The following is a 22,414-nucleotide window of genomic DNA, read 5'->3' as shown; positions in this document are numbered from 1 at the left end:
TCCTTACAGTTTATTATCCCAAATTCTAGGAGATACTAAATGGTTTACTGTATTAGATTTCAAGGTTGCCTTCTTTTTGTATTTGGAGATCCCTCAAATCAGTCCACCCAGGGCTCTTTTACCCCAGGGCTTTAGAGATAGTTGCCACTTCTTTGGTCAAGCCTTACCTCAGGATTTATACCAGTATGACCACCCACAGACCAAAGTATACAGAGGTCACTAGATTCATGGGCTCACATGGAATAGCCCTAGACTACATTCTTGCCAGGCAGGGTGACATACGTACTATTGCCAATACTTCCTACTGTATATATATCAATAACTTTTGAAATAGATACTAGGACACAGGATATTCTATTCTTAAAAAGGCTGTGAAGTTAAGGAAACAGGTATCATGTTCCCTATCTCCTAAAATTTAGGCCCAAATCTGTAGTATATTTCCCTCATTAACCTCATGACTTTTCCTCCTTTTAGGACCGCTGGCCTGCACATTCCTAGAATTATTGTTTGGCCCTTGTATACTCAATTGTCTAATTCAATTTATATTCTCTCATCTAGAATCCATCAAAGTACAAATAGTCATGGAAATGGAACCCCAAATGACAGCTCCCATCTTCCATGGTCCCTTAGATCATCTGCCTCTGATGGAGCCCCCAAACCCCTTGCATTGTCCCTCTTCAGCTGGAAGAAGCCAGAGCAGTCGTCGCCCCCATTCCCAACAGCAGTTGGGGGTCTCCAAATCAGAGTGGAGAATGAGGAGATAGAAGAGCTAGGTAGTCAGGGACGGGACCATGCGGGGAGGAAGTAGAACCAGGAAACCCAGCTGGTAGGAGTTACTAAGGTAGCATAGCTGGGCAGGGAAAGAAGAGCCCTTGGGAGACCTGAGTTTTAAAAATGTATGGGTATTGCTAAGACAGGCAGCTTGCATATAATCAATCACAAGTCAGTGGGCATGTAGTCAATGCCAAGAATGTCACTAAGGCAGAATTATTTGAAAGAACCAATCAGAAGCTAGCAAGCATATATCTACCTCTAGACAGAGAGAAACACTCTTTCCTCTTCTCTCGCTGGTGTGCGGGTTTCTGGCTCCTATTGCAGGGGATATTCTCCCCTGCGCTCACATGGCTTACAGCCACATGGCCCTTCACACATGGACTAATGGGCTTTAATTAGCTTGGATGCTGAATGACACCTGGCTGCAACATGGAATGGAAGCTCTGGACATTGGCCTGTTTTTGGAACCCCAACTGCACCTTTTCCAGGACTGGCTTCTCTCAATAAACTTTGCTTCAGTTAACCACTTTGTCCATGAATTCATTCGTTGATTTTGTGAGATAATGAACTCAGACCTGACCACCACATTTTGGTTTCAGCACCATACATATAACATAATCTAAGTAGAAAATGCACCTGTGTTTGAATTAGCTATTTTCAATTTTATTAGAGTCCAGACATTGTAAAATTACATGCGAACATGTAGATTCTTTCCAGGAGAAAAGAAAAAGATTATGGGATGGTCTTTTTTAAACTACTTTTTTTGGGGGTGGGGGGAGAGTAACAGTTTGGCTGAGATATAATATATATTTACAAACCACTTAATATGTACAACTCAGTGGTTTTTACTGTTTTCACAGTCATACAAACACAATAGATTCTAGAGCATTTCATTGGCTCTCCAACAATATCCTGAGCTCTTTAGCTGTCACCTCCTCATTCTCTCTTCCTCCCTGGCCCTGGTAATTACTAATCTATTATTTTGTCCCCATAGATTTGTCTGTTTTGGATATCTCATTTGTGTGTATGGCTTCTGTCACTGAGCATCATGTTTTCAAGGTCCATTCACAAAATACCAATGGCATATTTCACAGACCTAGAACGAACGTTCCAAAAATTCATCTGGAATAAAAAAAAAGACCCCGAATAGCTGCAGCAATCCTGAGAAAGGATAACAAAGTAAGTGGGATCTCAATACCAGATATCAAGCTGTATTACAAAGCCACTGTTCTCAAAACTGCCTGGTACTGGCACAAGAATAGATCAATGGAATAGAATAGAGAGCCCAGAAATCAACCCGAACCAATATGCTCAATTAATATTTGACAAAGGAGGCAAGAACATACAATGGAGTCAAGACAGTCTCTTCAATAAATGGTGTTGGGAAAATTGGACAGATACATGCAAAAAAATGAAACTAAACCACCAACTTACATCATACACAAAAATAAACTCAAAATGGATAAAGGACTTAAATGTAAGATGGGAAACAATAAAAATACTAGAGGAATCCAAAGGCAACAAAATCTCAGACATATGCCAAAGCAATTTCTTCACCGATACATCTCCTAGGGCATTGGAAACTAAAGAGAAAATAAACAAATGGGACTACATCAAAATAAAAAGCTTCTGCACAGCAAAAGAAACCATCAAGAAAACAACAAGAAAGCCCACTGCATGGGAGAACATATTTGCCAATGTTATCACCGATAAGGGTTTAATCTCCAACATTTATAGGGAACTCATACAACTTAACAAAAGGAAGATAAACAATCCAATCAAAAAATGGGCAAAGGACCTAAATAGATACTTTTCAAAAGAGGACATTCAGAAAGCCAAGAGACATATGAAAACATGCTCAAAGTCACTAATCATCCAAGAGATGCAAATCAAAACAACAATGAGGTATAATCTCACACCTGTTAGAATGGCTATCATCAATAAATCAACAAACGACAAGTGCTGGAGAGGATGCGGAGAAAAGGAAACACTCGTGCACTGCTGGTGGGAATGCAGACTGGTGCAGCCACTATGGAAGACAGTATGGAGTTTCCTCAAAAAGTTAAAAGTGGAACTCCCATTTGACCCCGTGATCCCACTTCTAGGAATATATCCCAAGAAGCCAGAAACACCAATCAGAAAGAATATATGCATCCCTATGTTCATAGCAACACAATTTACCATAGCTAAGATTTGGAAACAGCCTAAGTGCCCATCAGCAGATGAATCGATTAGAAAATTGTGGTACATCTACACAATGGAATACTATGCTGCTATAAAAAAGAAGGAATTCTTACCATTTGCAACAGCATGGATGGAACTGGAGAGCATTATGCTAAGCGAAATAAGCCAGTCAATGAAAGAAAAATACCACATGATCTCACTCATTTATGGATAATAAAGACCATTATAAACGGATGAACAAAAATAGATACAGAGGCAGAGCAGCATTGAACAGACTGTCAAACTATAGCAGGAAGCCTGGTGAGGGTTGGGGGTGGGGGTAAGAGATCAACTGAAGGACTTGTATACATGCATATGAGCATAAGCAATGGACACAAGACACTGAGGGCTAGGGGAAGCCAGGAGAATGTCAAGGGGTGGGTGGGGAAAGGAGACATATGTAATACTCTTTGTAATAGTTTAAGCAATAAAACAAATTTAAAAAACAAAAGGTCCATTCATGCTGGAGCCTGTGTTGGTGCTTCTTTCCTTCTTATGCCTGAATAATATTCTATTGTAAAGGGTGTCCCAAAATTCACACAGGAAGTAATTTTGATAGAAAACACAGGTTTATAATTAATAATTGTAATTTTTTTATTGATTCATAAAGTATACAGTATAGGGTTATGTATGGAATAGCATATCGGGTAAATGGCCTCCACGGCTTTGCTGCCACATACGGAATCTTTTGTTGAAATTTTCCATGCCAGTTTTGCATAAATGTGGCTGAATTTCGATGAGGCTCATTTTTATCTTGATGGCTTGGTTAATCGACAAAATTGTTGCATTTGGGGTTCAGAAAATCCACGAGTGATTGTTGAGAAACAAATCATCCACAACGTGTCACTGTTTGGTGCGGATTTTGGACTGGAGGCATCATCGGACCATTCTTCTTAGAAAATGTGGCTGCTCAGGCAATAACAGTTAATGGTGCTTGCTAATGTGACATGATAATCCAGTTGTTTGTGCCTAAATTGCAAGATATGGATGTGGACGACATGTGTTTTCAACAAGACGGTGCCACATGCCATACAGCCTGAGAAACAATTTAATTACTGCATGAGTCATTTCCTGGTCGTGTAATTTCCTGTTTTTGTGATCAGAATTGGTCGCCCAGATCATGCGATTTAACACAGTTGGACTTTTTTCTTTGGGGTTTTTTGAAGTCTAAGGTTTATGCTAACAAGCCCACGACCACCCATGCTTTGAAGGAGGAAATTGAGCGCTGTATCAATGAAATGCTGCCACATTTAGGCAAAACGGTCATGGAAAATTTCTACAAAAGAGTGCGTATGTGGCAGCAAAGCCGTGGAGGCCATTTACCCGATATGTTATTTCATACATAACCCTATACTGTATACTTTATGAGTCAAAAAAAATTTACAATTTTTATTTATAAACCTGTGTTTTCTATCAAAATTACTTCTTGCGTGAATTTTGGGACACCCTTTATGAATGTAGCACAATTTCTTTCTGAGTTCAAGCTACATACATTCATGTACAAGCATTAATCAGTTTTGTATCTATTAGCAAATTTATTTTAGGGTTTCTTTGATTGACTGTATAAATTGTGTCCCTTGAATTTGAATCTGCCTTACCAGTTCCTTCATTAATGAATGAACAGAATAAAATCTTTGACACGTGTTCATTTCATAATTGTATGACTATCATGGTTTTCACTTTTTGAAAATTGTACCTGAACACTTCACTGAATGCCACAGGTCTTCTCCTGTAGCCCTTTGCTACAATGAGAACAAAAACTGGGGCCTGGTAATTGCTTCCTTCCCTAGCTCATGCAGGCTGTGGCTAGTCCTAGGGGCCCACACCATTCCTGGCAGGTTCCCATAACCTGCCCAAACTGTTGAACAGTGTACTTTGTCTACACATGGTGGAGGTGCAATTTGCTTCCTGTCTGGATCTGACTGACACTGTAGGGAATAGTTTTGTTTGTTCATTTGTTATGGTGTTTTTTTCAGATTCCACATGTAAGTGAAAGGATAAGGTTTTGCCTTTGCCTGACTTTTTTCACTTAGCAAAATACCCTCCAAGTCCATCCATGTTGTTGCAAATGGCAAGATTTCATTCTTTTTCTTGGCTAAGTAATATTCCATTATGTGTGTGTGTGTGTGTGTGTGTGTGTGTGTGTGTGTGTGTGTGTGTCACATCTTTATATCCAGTTGTTTATGGATGAGTAATCTACATTGCTTCCATATCATGGCTACTACAAGTAATGCTTTAATGAACATAGTGGTGTATAGGTTTTTTTTTTATTAGTATTTTTATTTTCTTCTGATAAATACCCAGATTTGCTGGGTCATATGGCAGCTCTATTTTTTTTTTATTGCTTAAAGTATTACAAAGGGTATTACATATGTATCCATTTTATCCCCCCGCCCTAGACAGTCCCCTAGCCTCCCCTATCACCCAGTGTCTTATGTCCATTGGTTATGCTTATATGCATGCATACAAGTCCTTTAGTTGATCTCTTACCCCCCTACCTCCTGCCCCCCAACCCTCCCCGGCCTTCCCGCTGCAGTTTGACAATCTGTTTGAGGCAGCTCTGCCTCTGTATCTATTATTGTTCAAAAGTTTATAATGGTCTCTATTGTCCATGAATGAGTGAGATCATGTGGTATTTTTCCTTTATTGACTGGCTTATTTCACTTAGCATAATGCTCTCCAGTTCCATCCATGACGTTGCAAATGGTAAGAGTTCCTTCCTTTTTAGAGCAGCATAGTATTCCATCGTGTAGATGTACCACAGTTTTCTAATCCATTCATCTACTGATGGGCACTTAGGCTGTTTCCAGATCTTAGCTATGGTGAATTGTGGGCAGCTCTATTTTTAATGTGAAACTATTTAAAAAATCTCTCTATATAAATGGCTAAGTGTCCCTTTGACCATCTGACCAGTAGCTATGACAAACACTGACCACCAGGGGGGCAGATGTTCAATGTAGGAGCTGCCATGATGTGCACTGGTCAGCACCACTGACCTGACACTAACAAACCAACACTCAGCTTACCCCAAGTGGGACACAGCCTCTGCCACCACCCTGGAGCGACATCCCACCAAATTCAGCCAACGCTGCCAAGATCCCATGGTGCAAGATGCGGCCCACAGCCCAGCCCAGCCTGGAAACAGTTGCTGTGGGTGCCGTGTAATGACGTCACGTAGCAACACCTGGCTTCCTCTCCTTAGAGCAGTGGTTCTCAACCTTGGCTGCACATTAGAATCACCTGGGAATCTTTTTAACATTCTGATTTCTGGGCCTCATCCTCCGGAAATTCTGTTTCTTTGTTACTAATGTTGTGGCCCCACCCCATAACAAAGAAACAGAATTTCCAGAGGATAAGGCCCAGAAATCAGGATTTTAAAAAGATTCCCAGGTGATTTTAATGTGCAGCCAAGGTTGAGAACCACTGCCCTAGAGACTAGCCTCCTTGGAGTTTCTTCAGCCCAGGAACCTGACTTGCTTTATAGCCAGGTGCAAACATTTTACACTCTAACCAATTGTCTGTGAAGTGTTTTCACGTGCCTCATCTCATTTGATCCTCACAGAAGTCCTGGCATAGGCAGATAGGAGACTCAGTAGAATCCTATTTTCTTTTCATTAGCTGGAAAATGGAAATTTAGAAAGTTTAGAAACATGACCCGACTTAAAAGAAGTAAGAAATGGTGGACCTTGAAAATGACTTCAGGTTTTCTCACTGTGCAAAATATAGTCAAACACTGCTACAGTTAAATATTTCACTCTTTGTTCTCCCTGCATGATCTACAATAATAATCTGCTTCATGTTGATATTTACTGCTGTGCTGCTGACAATTACCTGAAAGAGAAGTTGGGGAGCTTACCTGGACTGGAAAAAGTTTAGCTAAATCAGAAAGCAGGTCTAATTAAGCAAGTTTATTCTATATCTATAAAAGGCTAAGTTGACTTGCGCGTGCACGATACATATAAAATTCCCGCTGGCGCCAATCGCACGCATGTATTTCAATCTGTCATTGTTGATCGTGAATTTGGTTGACACATCTAATATGGAGAAAGGGTGAATAGTGATATTAAAATATTTCTTCTAATTCATTTCCTTTCAATGTACATGAATCCATGCACCAGAACACTAGTAAAAACATAATAGTTGTCGAAAAGGTTACTTATAAACTTTATCTCACTTTACTTATTTAATTCACTTGTTCTTAACAATCATGTTTAGATTACTTGTGAATGTTTCATGTGAAAAATGAATAATGAAACCTGATTCCAAAGTGGAGTCGGGGAAGCTATGGAGGGAGAGCTTCCATGCCTGTACCACTCACCTCAATTTGCATTGTCAGCAGGAAGGAAGAATATTCCTACATACCTCAGTACAATAGACCTTCCACCATTTGCAACCAACAAAAAGGTGCCACCTCTACTCTTGTTCTCCTCCAATGACTTAAAAAATATATATTTTTATTGATTTCAGAGAAGAAGGGAGATAGGGAGAAGGATAGAAACATCAATGATGAGAGATAATCATTGATTGGCTGCCTCCTGCATGCTTCACACTGAGGATCAAGCCCGAAACCCAGGCATGTGCCCTGACTGGGAATCAAACCCTGACCTCCTGGTTCATAGGTCAACGCTCAACCACTGAGCCACGCCAGCTAGGCATCCTCCAATGACTTTTTGTTCTAAACAACCCTCCTCAATTTTCTTCCCCAAATCGAAAAAACTGACCTTCTCTTTGTCTCTTTATACTTTCCTATAGTCCACTGTAGTCTGCTTATCCTGAATTGCAATTCCTCTGCCACTCCTGAATAAACATATTTTGCTTTTCTTAAATACAATTGCTTTTTGCTCAGTTTAAGGTTAATAGTACTTGATTATTAGAACTGGGAATCCAAAGAAACCCCCCAATCACTCTGAAGCTGCTGAGCAAACAGGTGCTGATACCTACAGAGCAAATCGAGCCCACCCAAACCTTCCTTCAGTCCATGACAGTAATGACCCCTTAATTTGCCCTGTAAGTAATTTTTCCAGAATCCCAAATGCCACTGCATGCTTAAACTGTTCTGTAGGTTCCTTTTATAAGTTTGGAAAAATAATCCACATACCCTGTCTCTTGCTTCAATTTAACCCAACATTGGAGTGGGAAATCAAAACCCATCTCATCTACACTAATAAAAGAGAAAGATGCAAATTGACCATACCTTCATGATGCCCACCAGTCAATCAGGAGTGAGTATGCAAATTAACCCAACAAAGACGGCAGGTTAATTTGCATACACAGGCACCGAGCAGCTGGGGACAAGGCAGGATGCTTGCATTGTCGCCATGGTGACGACGCAGGTGTTCCACACCATCCCAGCTGCTCTGGGCCTCTGGGTAGGGTGGGAAGATGGAAAGGCGGCTCCGGGCTGGAGCAAAAGCAGAAAGGTGGCTCCAACCGGAGCAAAGGTGGTGCTGGCAGCCAGAGGAAGGAAATCTCATTCTTGCATGAATCTTCATGCATCGGGCCTGTAGTATATATATTGGATGAGCAGCCAACATAAATCAGACCATTTGCAGGTTTGCTGTCAGAGCCACATATCTGGGTAGTCTTTTGATATGTAATAATACTGTGTTTGAGCCTTGGCTGAATATTAATACTTACTAGTAGCTCGGTGCACAAAATTTGTGCACATTAAAAGGGAATTAAGTAGCAGAAATATTTTAATATTGCTATTTGCCCTTTCTATATAATAGAAGTGTGAGAGATGAAAGGAAATTAGTAAAATGTATATGAAAATAATATATAGATTTATTAGTAAATAAACAGTAACAAAAGGATATAACAACAACAGAAGCATGATATAAAAATGACAAAAGCATGATATGAAAACAACAAAAACATGACATAAAAGCAACAAAAACATGATATAAAAATAACAGTGATGCAAACAATGACTGGTAAAGTGATTCAACCTATTCTAATATCTCCCAGTACACCACATTAAGAGCGTGAAAACACTTTCAGAGTGCTTGACTAATTTCCCTTGTGATGAAGTATTTACAACTTTAACTTTAACATCACACGCTCTTTGAACTCGAGAGAAAGCAACCTATAACTGACCATGTGCAAAAACGGGTTCAGGTAGGAATATGCCTACTCTGTCTAGACTTTGTCCTTGTGATTTATTAATAGTCATCACAAATGCTGGCATCACGGAAAACCGTCGTCAAATCAATTTAAATGGGAGGCCAGTGTCAGATGGGGATAAATCAATTCTTGGAATCAGAACAACCTCTCCCTCGGCAGATCCTGCTAATATTTCAGCTTTGATAATGTTAGGTCATAATCTTTTGATAATAAATCTGGTACCATTACAAAGACCCCATTTACTATTAAGATTTCTCGATAGCATGATGATTGCACCCACTTTCAATTTTAATTTATGACATGGCATTCCTGAAGGAGTAATACTATTAAGAAATTCAATGGCAAAATTTCCCTTTTCAGTATCATCTGTGGAATCAATGGAATCATCACTCAAATATGCGTGAAAATCTCCATCAAGTATATCCAAAATTTCTTCATTTACTTTTTGAATGTGCTCATTTTTTGGACAAAGAATTGCACATTTAGATATATTTTTCTTTTTTCTTTTCTTTTTATATATATATTTTATTGATTTTTTACAGAGAGAAAGGGAGAGAGATAGAGAGCTAGAAACATCGATGAGAGAGAAACATCGATCAGCTGCCTCCTGCACATCTCCTACTGGGGATGTGCCAGCAACCCAGGTACATGCCCTTGACCGGAATCGAACCTGGGACCTTTTAGTCCGCAGGCCGACGCTCCATCCACTGAGTCAAACCGGTTCTGGCAATTTAGATATATTTTTAATATTATCTATAGATATAGTATTTCCAAAGGTAGCTTCAATAATAGATCCATTACAAATCTTTTCACAAGGGATTTCAATAATATCCATTCCTAAATGAAAACTGCTATCAAGTTTGCCATCCTCCAAGTTTTATTAACCATCCACTATAAGCAGAATCCTCTGATCTCATATTTGTGTAAGAGACAACTTTCTGAAACATTCCCAAACATTGCAGTACTTTAAACCCGTTTGTACTATGGCTGATCCCATAGCATGTGGTACAATACTGAGACATTGTTAAAAATCGCCTCCAAGAAGGAGAACTTTCCCACCAAATACAACATTCAAATTTCTCTTAGTAGGAGAACCAAGATGGCGGCATAGGTTAACGCCGGAGTTTGCTGCTTTGAACAACTACTTCAAAAGTGAAACCAAAAAATGGAAGGGACATCACCCAGAACCACAGGAACGCTGGCTGAGTGGAAGTCCTACAACTAGGAGGAAAGAGAAACGCATACGGACACTCAGAGGAGGCGCAGTGCTGAAGTCAAATTCTGAGGTGCGGAGTACGCGGAGCGGGCTGGCGGCGGAGGGCGCGGTTGTTGTTTTCAATCGGGAGGGAGTCGCAGACTCTGAGCACCAGATACAGGTGAGTCTTTAGGGACCCAGACTCAAACGGGAGAAGCGGGACTGTCTGGCTTCGGTCAGAGCGAGTGCAGCTTTCTCTCCGAGCTTTGCAGCGGGTGCTGGGACTCAGAGAGGCAGAGCCCCTTGGGACAGGACTGAGAGCCGCCATAACTGCTCTCTCCGGCCCACCCTGTTGATCCTGTGCGACCCGCCCCGCCCAAGCCCTGCACAGAGGCATTTGCCGGATAGCCTCAGGCAAAGGCTAGATTAGCACCTCCCTAGAGGACAGAAGTTCTCTCACTGCTGACACAGCTGATTCTCATAGCCACGTGGCCTGGAGGTCAATCCCTCCCTGGAATTAGCTACAACAATCAAGATTTATCTATAAGACTGCGAACAAAGACCACTAGGGGGTGCACCAAGGAAGCATAACAAAATGCAGAGACAAAGAAACAGGACAAAATTGTCAATGGAAGAAATAGAGTTCAGAACCACACTTTTAAGGTCTCTCAAGAACTGTTTAGAAGCTGCCGATAAACTTAATGAGATCTACACGAAAACTAATAAGACCCTCGATCTTATATTGGGGAACCAACTAGAAATTAAGCACACACAGACTGAAATAACGAATATTATACAGACGCCCGACAGCAGACCAGAGGAGCGCAAGAATCAAGTCAATGATTTGAAATGCGAGGAAGCAAAAAACATCCAACCGGAAAAGCAAAATGAAAAAAGAATCCAAAAATGCAAGGATAGTGTAAGGAGCCTCTGGGACAGCTTCAAGCGTACCAACATCAGAATTATAGGGGTGCCAGAAGATGAGAGAGAGCAAGATATTGAAAACCTATTTGAAGAAATAATGACAGAAAACTTCCCCCACCTGGTGAAAGAAATGGACTTACAGGTCCAAGAAGCGCGGAGAACCCCAAACAAAAAGAATCCAAAGAGGACCACACCAAGACACATCATAATTAAAATGCCAAGAGCAAAAGATAAAGAGAGAATCTTAAAAACAGCAAGAGAAAGAAACTCAGTTACCTACAAGGGAATACCCATACGACTGTCAGCTGATTTCTCAACAGAAACTTTGCTGGCCAGAAGGGAATGGCAAGAAATATTCAAAGTGATGAATACCAAGAACCTACAACCAAGATTACTTTATCCAGCAAAGCTATCATTCAGAATTGAAGGTCAGATAAAGAGCTTCACAGATAAGGAAAAGCTAAAGGAGTTCATCACCACCAAACCAGGATTATATGAAATGCTGAAAGGTATCCTTTAAGAAGAGGAAGAGGAAGAAAAAGGTAAAGATACAAATTATGAACAACAAATATGCATCTATCAACAAGTGAATCTAAGAATCAAGTGAATAAATAATCTGATGAACAGAATGAACTGTTGATTATAATAGAATCAGGGACATAGAAAGGGAATGGACTGACTATTCTTGGGGGGGAAAGGGGTGTGGGAGATGTGGGAAGAGACTGGACAAAAATCGTGCACCTATGGATGAGGACAGTGGGTGGGGAGTGAGGGCGGAGGGTGGGGCGGGAACTGGGAGGAGGGGAGTTATGGGGGGGGAAAAAAAAAGGAACAAATGTAATAATCTGAACAATAAAGATTTAATTTAAAAAAAAAACAAAAAACAAATTTCTCTTAGTAATCTGTCTATGGCATTTATAGCATGACTGGATGCCATGGTGCATTCATCAATAATGAGAAGTTGGGCCTTTTTAATAGTTTTAGCAACTTCACTGCTTATATTGAGTCTAGAAATTGAAGTTTCATTTAGTGGAATGGGTAATTTATGTTGGGAATGAAAGGTGCTTCCACCGAGAAGTAAATTTGCAGCAATTCCTGTAGACGTTGTGGGTAAAACAGTAGTACCATGACCTCTAATATAATGTATTAAAACTTTATAAAGATATGCCTCCCTGCTCCAAGGGCCGGTTCCTGCCTCAAACCTCGCCTTCCTGAGAAACAGCTCAGGAAGTGTGCAGCTGTACCTAAGAGGACCCAGGACTCAGTGTGGCCACACTCCGAGGGCTGGTTCTTGCCTCAAACCTCGCCCTTACTGGAAACAGCTCGGGGAGTGCGCAGCTGTAGCTAAAAGGACCCAGGACTCAGTGCAGCCATGCTCCGAGGGCAGTTTCCTGCCTCAAACCTTGCTGCCCTTGCAGGAAACAGCTCGGGGGAGCGTGCAGCCATTTCCAAGAAGACCTCTGCAGGACTGACTTCCTTCCAGTTGGTCGAGCCTCGGTTGTGATGTTACACCCAGGGTTTTTATATAAATAGATGAGGCAGCCCTATGTTCACCAATAAAAAATGTTTAATACGTTTTTACTGATTTTAGAGAGAAAGGAAGGGAGAGGTTAGAAACATTGATGAAAGAGAGAGAACTTCCAGGAAAAACATGATTCTATCTCCTATCTCCTTGAAAGGGCATTTTCCTCTCCTGTGCAAAGAACATATGCACAGAAACCTCTCTTTGACATCGGGAGACATTGCTGATTCCACTGCCAATGCAATGGCTACCCAGTCAAGATCACTTGACTTCTTAGCTAAAATGTGTCTAGACAGCAGAATAGCTCTTATTTGCTTGCTGAACAAGGAGGTGTATGCAAACACTACTTGTTGCATTTTTAAAAATATATTTTTTTGATTTCAGAAAGGAAGGGAGAGGGAGAGAGTGATAGAAACATCAATGATGAGAGAGAATCATGGATCAGCTGCCTCCTGCACGCTCCACATTGGGGATTGAGTCCACAACCCAGGCATGTGCCCTGACCTGGAATTGAACCGTGACCTCCTAGTTCATAGTTCAATGCTCAACCACTGAGCCATGACGGCTGGGCTATTCGTTGCATTTGGATAAAGTCCTCTGGGGAAGTAGAAACTCAACTACATAAAATTAACCAGCCCATTGGTTATGATAAAAATTATGACAGAGACTTGAAGCTGGACATCATAAGTCAGGAGGGTCTGTGGGAGGGGCTAGGGCTTAGGGGAGGAGTTCGCACACTGTGTTATGGGGAGAACTGTACAGGAAGAACTCTGTGCTCACAACAAAACTCTGGCTGTAACCTGAACTTCCTTCTTTAAGTACTTCTCCATCTTTGTCCAGCTCAGTGTGTGCAGGTGGCTCACCATGTCTGCCCACACACTAGACTACAATCCCTCCATCCCAGTGAATCATTTTTGGTGACAGAATACCTAGTTGATTCTGTTTTTCAGTGGACAGTTACAACAAATTTCACCTGACTCTCCTTAGTCCTTTGATTTGCTGAGTTGGCAATCTTCAGATCTTGGTTTAGAATGAATCATCATACAAACTGGATTTGTCAGATTGCTTTCAATTTTTTTAAATATAATTTTTTTATTTATTTCAGAGAGGAAGGGAGAGGGAGGAAGAGATAGGAACATCAATGAGAGAGAATCATTGATTAGCTGCATCCTGCATGGCCTCCACTGGGGATCGAGCCTGAAACACGGGCATGTGCCCCAACATGGAACTGAACCAGGACCTCCTGAGCCACACCAGATGGGCATATTGCTTTTAATTTTATTTTGCATAATCATTTAAAAATTTTACTTATTACCTTTGAGTCTCTGCAAACATGATACAAAAATAGAATAGCCCTAGGCAGTTTGGCTCAGTAGATAGAGTGTTGGCCTGCGGACCAAAGGGACCCAGGTTCGATTTCGGTCACGGGCACATACGTACGTACCTCAGTTGCAGGTTCCTCCCCAGCCCAGGCCCTGGTTGGAGCGTGTGCAGGAGGCAACTAATCAATGTGTTTCTCTCGAATCGCTGTTTCTGTGTTTCCCTCTCTCTTCCACTCTCTCTCTAAAAACAAACAAACAAACAAACAAACAAACAAACAAACAAACAAACAAACAAACAAATAAATAAATGTAAAAAGTATCCTCGGGTGAGGATTGAAAAATAAAAATTAAAAAATAGAGTGATGATAGCCCAGTGCTTCAAGATGACTTTCAATGCTTACACTTAGACAAAATACAAACTTAAACTAGAAAATGCCCAAAAGCTCCTTCTTCTACCTTCCTTGTTGCTTAAATGTGGCCTCTATGGTTGCCAATCACCCCCTGGGCATGATTCTTGGGAAAGGTCCTTCCTGGCTCTGAGGGACACAGAAAGGAAAAAAAGCAGTTGATAACAACAAAAAAAAAAGTAAATAAATACCCAGACACTGATCAGGAATGTTTTCAAAGAAAGCTCTTGATATGAAGGGGGAAATGTGAAAATACCATCTATCTCAATTTGCAGAGCAGGAAGAAAGACATTCATTCATAGTTTATTTAAAACAAAACAAAACAACAAAACAAAACAAAACCCCCAAGTGCCACCTGCAGTCAATGAAAAGCTGCTGCTCTTGTGCTCCTGCAACGTGTTGTTTTTTTTTTTTTAAAAACCGTTAGACCAAAAATCAATAGAATAAACACTGACATTGAGCAAGAAACCAAATATGACAGCATGTTTCCTGTGTTAGTTTCCACCTATATTTAACCCTGAAAGCCCAGATGACATCTTTAGAAAGAAAGCTGAACCGTGTCTGGGCTTGCCCCTAGAACAGTGGTTCTCAACCTTGGCTGCACATTAGAATCAGGATTTTAAAAAGATTCCCAGGTGATTCTAATGTGCAGCCAAGGTTGAGAACCACTGCCCTAGAAGGATGGGGCACCACCTGTTTGTATAATGAAGAGGCCTTACAGTATAGAGTTAATGCTAAGGAAAGAAAGGACCATGCAACGAAGTATATATTTTATTATAAATCATATTTAATAGTGTGTTAAACAGTGAACAGAAAAAAATCTCTCCCAAAAATCTGAGTGAGGAGGTATAGCATTCAGTGGTGCACCCACTGAACCCCAAAAAAAGTCTCATCAGAATTTTGGGAGGGCAGCAGAGGCAGCGTAAGGTTGGTGCAGAGGGTGTCCCCGTGGGCCAGGTATGTCAAGCGCTGGGAGGAGACAGTGCAGCTGAGGTGGAAGTTGAGACGAAGCAGGCTAATGCTGCGCACCACTGGGGAGCAGATGCCCACCGCCAGGATGGCCCTGCGGGACACAATGTTCTTCACCGAGGAGGAGCAGTTGGTTAGTGTCACCTGGATGTGCAGCCTATAGATGCCATCACGCTGGACACGCAGCTGCCCGTTGTCCAGCTGTGGTCCATGCAGGAAGGAGCGGCCCAGTGCTGGACCCCCCTGCCAGTGCAGCCTGGGGTCCTGCCGCAGTCCTGGAGGCAGAGGGTTGGGGGTGGAAGGACGGCAGTTTAGGGAAACTGAGGGCTGTCAACTGAATGTCCAAAATTTTTATGTTGAAACCTAATCCTCAAGGTTATAATTTTAGGAGGTGGGGCCTTTGGGAGTGATTAGGTCATGAGGGTACAGCCTTCCTGAATGGGCCCTTATTGATGGATGAATAGATTAAAACATCATATATACACATATTTACACACACACACACACACACACACACACACATGAATATTATTATGCCATAAAAGAGAAGGAAATCCTGTCATTTGAGACAACATGGATGGATCTTGAAGGCATTATGCTAAGTAAAATGAGCCAGACAAAGACAAGTATCATACGACCTCACTTATACATGGAATCTAAAAATAAACAAACAAAAACCCAATGAACTCATAAATTGGTGGTTACCAGAGGTGGGGGTACAAAATGAGGGAAGGTAGTTAAAAGGTACAAACTTACAATTACAAAAATGTCCTGGGGCCCTAGCCGGTTTGGCTCACTAGATAGAGCATCGGCCTGGGGACTGAAGGGGCCCAGGTTCGATTCCAGTCAAGGGCATGTACCTTGGTTGTGGGCACATCCCCAGTAGGAGATGTGCAGGAGGCAGCTGATCAATGCTTCTCTCTCATTGATGTTTCTAACTCTCTATCCCTCTCCCTTCCTCTCTGTAAAAAAAAAAAAAAAAAAAAAAAAAAAAAAAAAAAAAAAAAAAAAAAAAATCAATAAAATATATATTAAAAAAATGTCCTGGGAATCTTATTACAGCATGGCAACTATGTAGATATCCTATATAATAAAAGCCTAATATGCTAAGTGTCCAGTCGTCCGGTCCCTCCCTCGTTGGTCAATTTCCCATGTCCCTCCCTGGACCTGATCACGCACCGGTGGGGTCCCTCAGCTTGGCCTGCACCCTCTTGCAATCCAGGACCCCTCAGGTGATGCCAGAGAGCCAGTTTCGGCCCGATCCCACAGACCAGGCTGAGGGACCCCACTGGTGCATGAATTTGTGCACCAGGCCTCTAGTTTTTAATATAATAATACTGTATTGTCTATTTAAAAATTGCTAAGAGAGTAGATCTTAAAAGTTCTCATCACAAGAAAAACAACTGGTAACTATGTGAGGTGATGGATGTTAACTAGACTTATTGTGGTGGTCATATCACAATATACACAAATATTGCATCATTATGGTGTACACCGGAACTAATATGTTACATGTCAATGATATCCGATTTAGATAGAGAGAGACCCCAGAGTCCACCAGGTGAGGGAGGACACAGCTAATAAAATGTGTGTGGTATGCTCCTATCATAGCCTGGACAGCAAATGGCCTGAACAAAAAGGAACAGGGGTTCCTGCACCACAAAATGAAATGAATACAGCCCTCAAAATGTCGGGGCTGGCCGGAGGAGGGTTACAGAGAGGGTGTGAGGAAACCTCCTAACAACTCCCTCGCTCATCTCCTGATCCCCTCACTTGATTTTTCTTTGAAACATCCTACATGTGCTTTCCTTGGCACGCTACATCCTTTTCCGGAGTAGAAGAAAAGGCAGGGCTTTTTTTGTCTGTTCTCTTCCTTATGGTGGCACCCAGAACAGTGCCTGGCTCACAGCAGGTGCTCAGCTATTTGTGGAATGAAGGGAGGAATGCTAGCAATTGCTATTAGTGGGTTTTAGTTGTTTTGGGCTCTCTCACGGCAGAAGATAAAATGTGAAGGACAGAGGGAAAGAGTAAGGCAGGATCACACTCCCCTGTCTCTCTCTCTTTCTCTTTCATTCTCGTTCTCGTTTTTTTCTTCCTCTCCCTTTCTATTTATTATTTCTCTCTCCCCTATTTTCTTTCTTTCCCTTTCTCCTGGTGTGAATCTTTCTTTCTCTCTCTCTTTCTCTTTCTTTCTTTCTTTCTTTCTTTCTTTCTTTCTTTCTTTCTTTCTTTCTTTCTTTCTTTCTTTCTTTCTTTCTTTCTTTCTTCCTTCTTTCCTTCCTTTCTTTTGTTCTCTCTCTCTCCCTCCTTCCTTCCTTCTTCTCGCTCTCCCTTTTCCTCTTTTTCTCTTTCTCTCTCTCTCTCTCTCTCTCTCTCTCTCTCTCTCTCTCTCTCTCACACATGCACTCACACAGAGACACACTCACACTTTACCCTGTTTACCCATTTCACCTGTGTGGTTCAGCTGGAGCTCAGCTATGTCCCACTGGAAGAAAAGAGAAAACAGGGCAATCAGAGCCCCTCTTTGCACTGCCTACCCTGCTCTGCCCCCTTTATTTCAAGGGGCTGACTTGTGAATTTTATAAAAACACATACACAACCTCGTGAAGAGGAAGTAGGTTAGAATTAACCTGGAGCATAAGAAATAAGCCATTAAGAACTTGACTTTCCTGGACATAACGCTGAGGTGGGGTGGGATGTACACCTACCTCTCTCCATTGCAGAGCCCCCTGCCCAGCCCCCGAGGCCATCCCTGTGGCGGGTATCCTGGGCTCTTAGGTGAACAGGTGGGGTTCCTCCTGTCCATGCCTGTCCCCCACCCCAACCATCCCTTCCAGCTTTGTGAAGCCCCCAGCAGCCTCTGAGTCAGCCTGCTGGGGGAACACCGAAGCCAGTCATTCACTGTCTGCGACAGGTCCCATGTACCTTTCCCAGCTGCAGCCAACCACCGTGGGATCCCCACACGGGATTTACCTCCTGCAGGACCAGCGGGAGCCCTGTCAGCCTTACCTCCCTGCTCCAGGCTCTACCTCCTGCTGTCTCTTCCCAACCAGATTTCTTTTCCTGGCTGATTTGAACCATCATTCTGGCTCTTTCTTTTTGTTGTTGTTGGTAATCTTTCTGTCAGTCTGCTCTCCAGCTGGTTCCCCCCACCCCCTCCCCACGCCTCTGATTCTTTTCCGGGCTAGCCATCTGCCCTCCACACCCCGCTAAGCCAAGCCGGGGGCCACCCCCCCCCCCCAAGGTGACTGGTGCGAATCTTCTTCATTCTCGATTTACCTCAGGTGGCTGGAGCAGTTGCTGCTGTGCCAGGAGCCAGCAGCATAGGACGCAGAAGATCATCAGGCCGAGAAAAAACAGCGGTAAAACCACCCGCAGGACAGGCGCCATGAGCAGGTGACGCAGCCGGCGGGCACAGCCTTCCTCCGCCATCTCCATGGTGGCTTCCGCCTGTGCAGGCGCCTCGCTCAGGGTGGAAATGAACTTCAAGGCTGGTAGCTCAGTGGCCCGAGCCTATTATGATTTGCCAAGGACTCACCACGCCCCACTGTGGGGAAGCCCCAGCCAAGGGGCAGGACTTGTGTTCTCCCAAGTGCAGGGAACTTCCCGTGGCCTCTAAAGGCCCCTCGGACCAGGGAGTTGCCTGTTTTCCATCTTCCCATGCTCACTCTCCATGCTCACCTTCCACTCATTCAACAACCCTCCATTGGAGTATCTACTATAGACCAGATTCAGTGCTGGGCACTGGGGCACAGCAAGCACCCAGATGGTGGGAGTAGAGGAGGGGGTCCCCCAAACAGCCACGTGTTCCTCTCCATCTTCCCAGCCTCCCTGGCAAGTAGTGGGGCCACACCATATGGCTCACCTGCCCAATAGGAACAGTGGTTCTCAACCTTCTGGCCCTTTAAATACAGTTCCTCATGTTGTGACCCAACCATAAAATTATTTTCGTTGCTGCTTCATAACTGTAATGTTGCTACTGTTATGAATCGTCATGTAAATATCTGATATGCAGGATGGTCTTAGGCGACCTCTGTGAAAGGGTCGTTCGACTGCTGAAGGGGTCGCGACCCACAGGTTGAGAACCACTGGAGTAGAAGGAGATGAATTGTCCCTTCCTGTCTTATAAACACCTCACATTGCCCTTCAGTTCTCTCTTCCCCTTGGTCCTTGGAGTCCACCTGTTTTTTTTTGTTTGTTTGTTTTTGAAATATATTTTTTATTGATTTTTTACAGAGAGGAAGGGAGAGGGATAGAGAGTTAGAAACATTGATGAGAGAGATACATCGATCAGCTGCCTCCTGCACATCGACCACTGGGGATGTGCCTGCAACGAAGGTACATGCCCTTGACCGGAATCGAACCTGGGACCTTTCAGTCCGCAGGTCGATGCTCTATCCACTGAGCCGAACTGGTCAGGGTGAGTCCACCTGTTTTTGTTGTTAATCCTCACCCGAGGATATATTAATTTTTTTTTAAAATTGATTTCAGAGAGGAAGGGAGAGGGAGAGAGAGATAGAAACATCAATGATGAGAGAGAATCACTGATTGGCTGCCTCCTGCACGCCCCCTACTAGGAATCATATGCCCTGACCGGGAATTGAACTGTGACCTCCTGGTTCATAGGTTGATGCTCAATCACTGAGCCACGCCGGCTGGGATCAAGGATATTTTTTCTATTAATTTTTATAGAGTGGAAAGGAAGGAGGGAAAGAGGGAGGGAAAGAGGCAGAGTGTGAGTGTGTGTGTGTGTGTGTGTGTGTGTGTGTGTGTGTGAGAGAGAGAGAGAGAGAGAGAGAGAGAGAGAGAGAGAGAGAGAGAAGCATTGATGTGAGACACATTATTGCCTCCCAAATGCACTGCAGGCAGATGGAACCTGCAACCCAGGTACATGCCCTTGACCAGGAATTGAACCTTTGGTGTGTGGGTCAACATTCTAACCACTGAGCAACACTGGCCAGGGAAAGTCAACCTGTTTTTGATGGCTGTAGTGTGTTGAATAGTGTCTGCCTCTTCCAATTTGTGTCTTTCCAGAGCCTTGGTGTGTGATTTCTTTGGGCAGTGCGGTCTTTGCAGGTGTAATTAGGCCAAGATGAGGTCATAATGCATTAGGGTGGGTCCTAAATCCAATGATTGGTGTCTTTATAGGAAAAGGAGAGGATACACTGAGACAGAGGCAGATGGCCATCTGACATCGAGGCAGAGATTGGAGAGATGCATCTACAAGTCAAGGAATGCCAAGGATTGCCTCTGCCAACAGAAGCTAAAAATAGAGCCATGATCAGCCAAGACTGATTTCCTTAAGATTTACCAGAACATAACTTAGAAATTAAGCCATGAAGAAGTGGTTAATATCCCTTAGAAAAACAAAACAAATATGGGCAGCCAGGTTATAAAAAGCAATGCAGCCGTAACCGGTTTGGCTCAGTGGATAGAGCGTCAGCCTGTGGACTGAAAGGCCCCAGGTTCGATTCCGGTCAAGGGCATGTACCTTGGTTGTGGGCACATCCCCAGTGGGAGGTGTGCAGGAGGCGGCTGATCGATGTTTCTAACTCTCTATCTCTCTCCCTTCCTCTCTGTAAAAAATCAATAAAATATATATATATATATATAAAAAGTGTGCTCCTTATCTTAGGGCAAATAAGGGACAGTTTAAAAAAAAAAAAAAAAGCAATGCAAATGCATTGGAACACAGTCTCATTCTTATGCAGAGAATTGAAAAGAGAATTGGAGGCTGAGATTTGAAATGGATCCATTTGGAGGCACAGTTTGGGGAAATCAATCAAGATCCCAAAATATACATCACCTTCCACCCAGCAATTTTACTTCAAGTTTATTTTATTAGTGCACTTGCATGTTGTCATAAACACAGATGTCACAACATAAACATTCAAGGGGTGTAATCTGTAGTAACAAAGACGGGGAAAAAACCCCGAATCATTTGTTAGTCAAGATGAAAGCTCTGGCCAAACACCTAGCAGGTGTCTCCTTTTATGACACATTTGACAAGAACCACAGCCTGGGCTTTCCCAGTTTTGTATGATAGGGTCGATGCCCCTGGGCTGCTCCATCGATCAATAATTCTCTACACCGTGTAGTTCTGTGAAGGGTGGAGGTTCTGAAAGCAGAACTGGCCGAGCCTTTTATTCAAGAGGCTGCAGAGAAGGGATGAAGTGACCTTTTCTCTCCCTGGTCAACGACATCCCTTCACTGTCTCTTGACTACTTCTGAGAAGTCAGAGGTGTCTGGGGGAGGGAACTGAGGGGAGAAGCCCTGGGAAGCTATCTGAACACAGGAAGTAAGATCACTTTCCTCCCGAGGGAAGCCTCAAGCCCACAGGGCTTATTTTTGGCTGCCTTTCGCTCTGCCCAAGGGCCACTCAGAACCATTCACACCCACCCACGCTCCTGAGAAGTGAGAATAGCTTGGAGGTGCCAACTTGGCGCTCGCTCGTTCATGCCTCCTTTGCTGTGAATATTCCCACTGGCCAGAGAGCTATGCCCCTTGGTGTTCTCTTTTGCAGGGTTCTCAACCGGAAGGAGACAAAGGCCCCTTAGCTACAGCCCCTCTCCCTTAACGAATATCATGCCTCCCACTTCTTGGATTTCAGCCAGGAGAGGGGGCATCTGAACCCCCCGTTTTAGCACCAATTTCCCCTACCTCATCTCTATCTCCTCGCTAGGACTGGAAGAATTTGGATTTTCCCCATTTTTCCAGGGTAAGGGCTTGTATGACTCAGAGGCCAAAAGATTAGATTCTAAAGCTAGCCAACCTAGCAGGGTGAGGTGAGTGACACTCAGGTGCAAAAGCAAGGGGGCACCCCAAAACTCAGTAATCAAGTAAAATAATATTCTAGTGTAATATTTTTATTTATTTATTTATTTATCCTCACCCAAGGATATTTTTCCATTGATTTTTAGGGAAAGTGAAAGAGAGGAAAAGGCAGAGAGAAACA

At 42.9% G+C, this 22,414-nt stretch overlaps 1 protein-coding gene across 3 annotated transcripts; it reads right to left on the bottom strand.

Moving 5' to 3' along the window:
• Window positions 1–15,225: 15,225 nt before the first annotated feature.
• Window positions 15,226–19,571, bottom strand: CD70 (CD70 molecule). Of its 3 annotated transcripts, XM_059695255.1 has the most exons (4): window positions 18,739–18,828; window positions 18,168–18,332; window positions 17,911–17,944; window positions 15,229–15,734 (listed from the first exon to the last, which is right to left on the bottom strand). In XM_059695255.1, the coding sequence occupies exons 2-4, from the start codon at window positions 18,207–18,209 to the stop codon at window positions 15,346–15,348; spliced, it is 465 nt and encodes a 154-aa protein (XP_059551238.1). In that variant the 5' UTR covers window positions 18,210–18,332; window positions 18,739–18,828; the 3' UTR covers window positions 15,229–15,345. The 3 variants fall into 3 exon arrangements, with proteins under 3 accessions (XP_059551236.1, XP_059551237.1, XP_059551238.1); XM_059695253.1 differs by lacking the exon at window positions 18,168–18,332 and having other exon boundaries at window positions 15,226–15,734; window positions 17,902–17,944; window positions 18,739–19,571; XM_059695254.1 differs by lacking the exon at window positions 18,168–18,332 and having other exon boundaries at window positions 15,227–15,734; window positions 18,739–19,568.
• Between the last annotated feature and the right edge of the window lie 2,843 nt (window positions 19,572–22,414).

Source organism: Myotis daubentonii, chromosome 5 (genome assembly GCF_963259705.1).
Source record: "Myotis daubentonii chromosome 5, mMyoDau2.1, whole genome shotgun sequence".
Taxonomy (NCBI): domain Eukaryota; kingdom Metazoa; phylum Chordata; class Mammalia; order Chiroptera; family Vespertilionidae; genus Myotis; species Myotis daubentonii.
This window is presented reverse-complemented; position numbering and strand designations above follow the sequence as displayed.

Excerpts from the sequence above, each read along its gene's own strand:
- CD70 (XM_059695253.1), bottom strand. The coding sequence starts at position 18,897 with ATGGAGATGGCGGAGGAAGGCTGTGCCCGCCGGCTGCGTCACCTGCTC. Across the intron at positions 17,945-18,738 it reads AACTGCTCCAGCCACCTGAG|TGGGACATAGCTGAGCTCCA; the intron begins GTAAATCGAGAA and ends CTTTTCTTCCAG. Across the intron at positions 15,735-17,901 it reads GAACCACACAGGTGAAATGG|GACTGCGGCAGGACCCCAGG; the intron begins GTAAACAGGGTA and ends CTCTGCCTCCAG.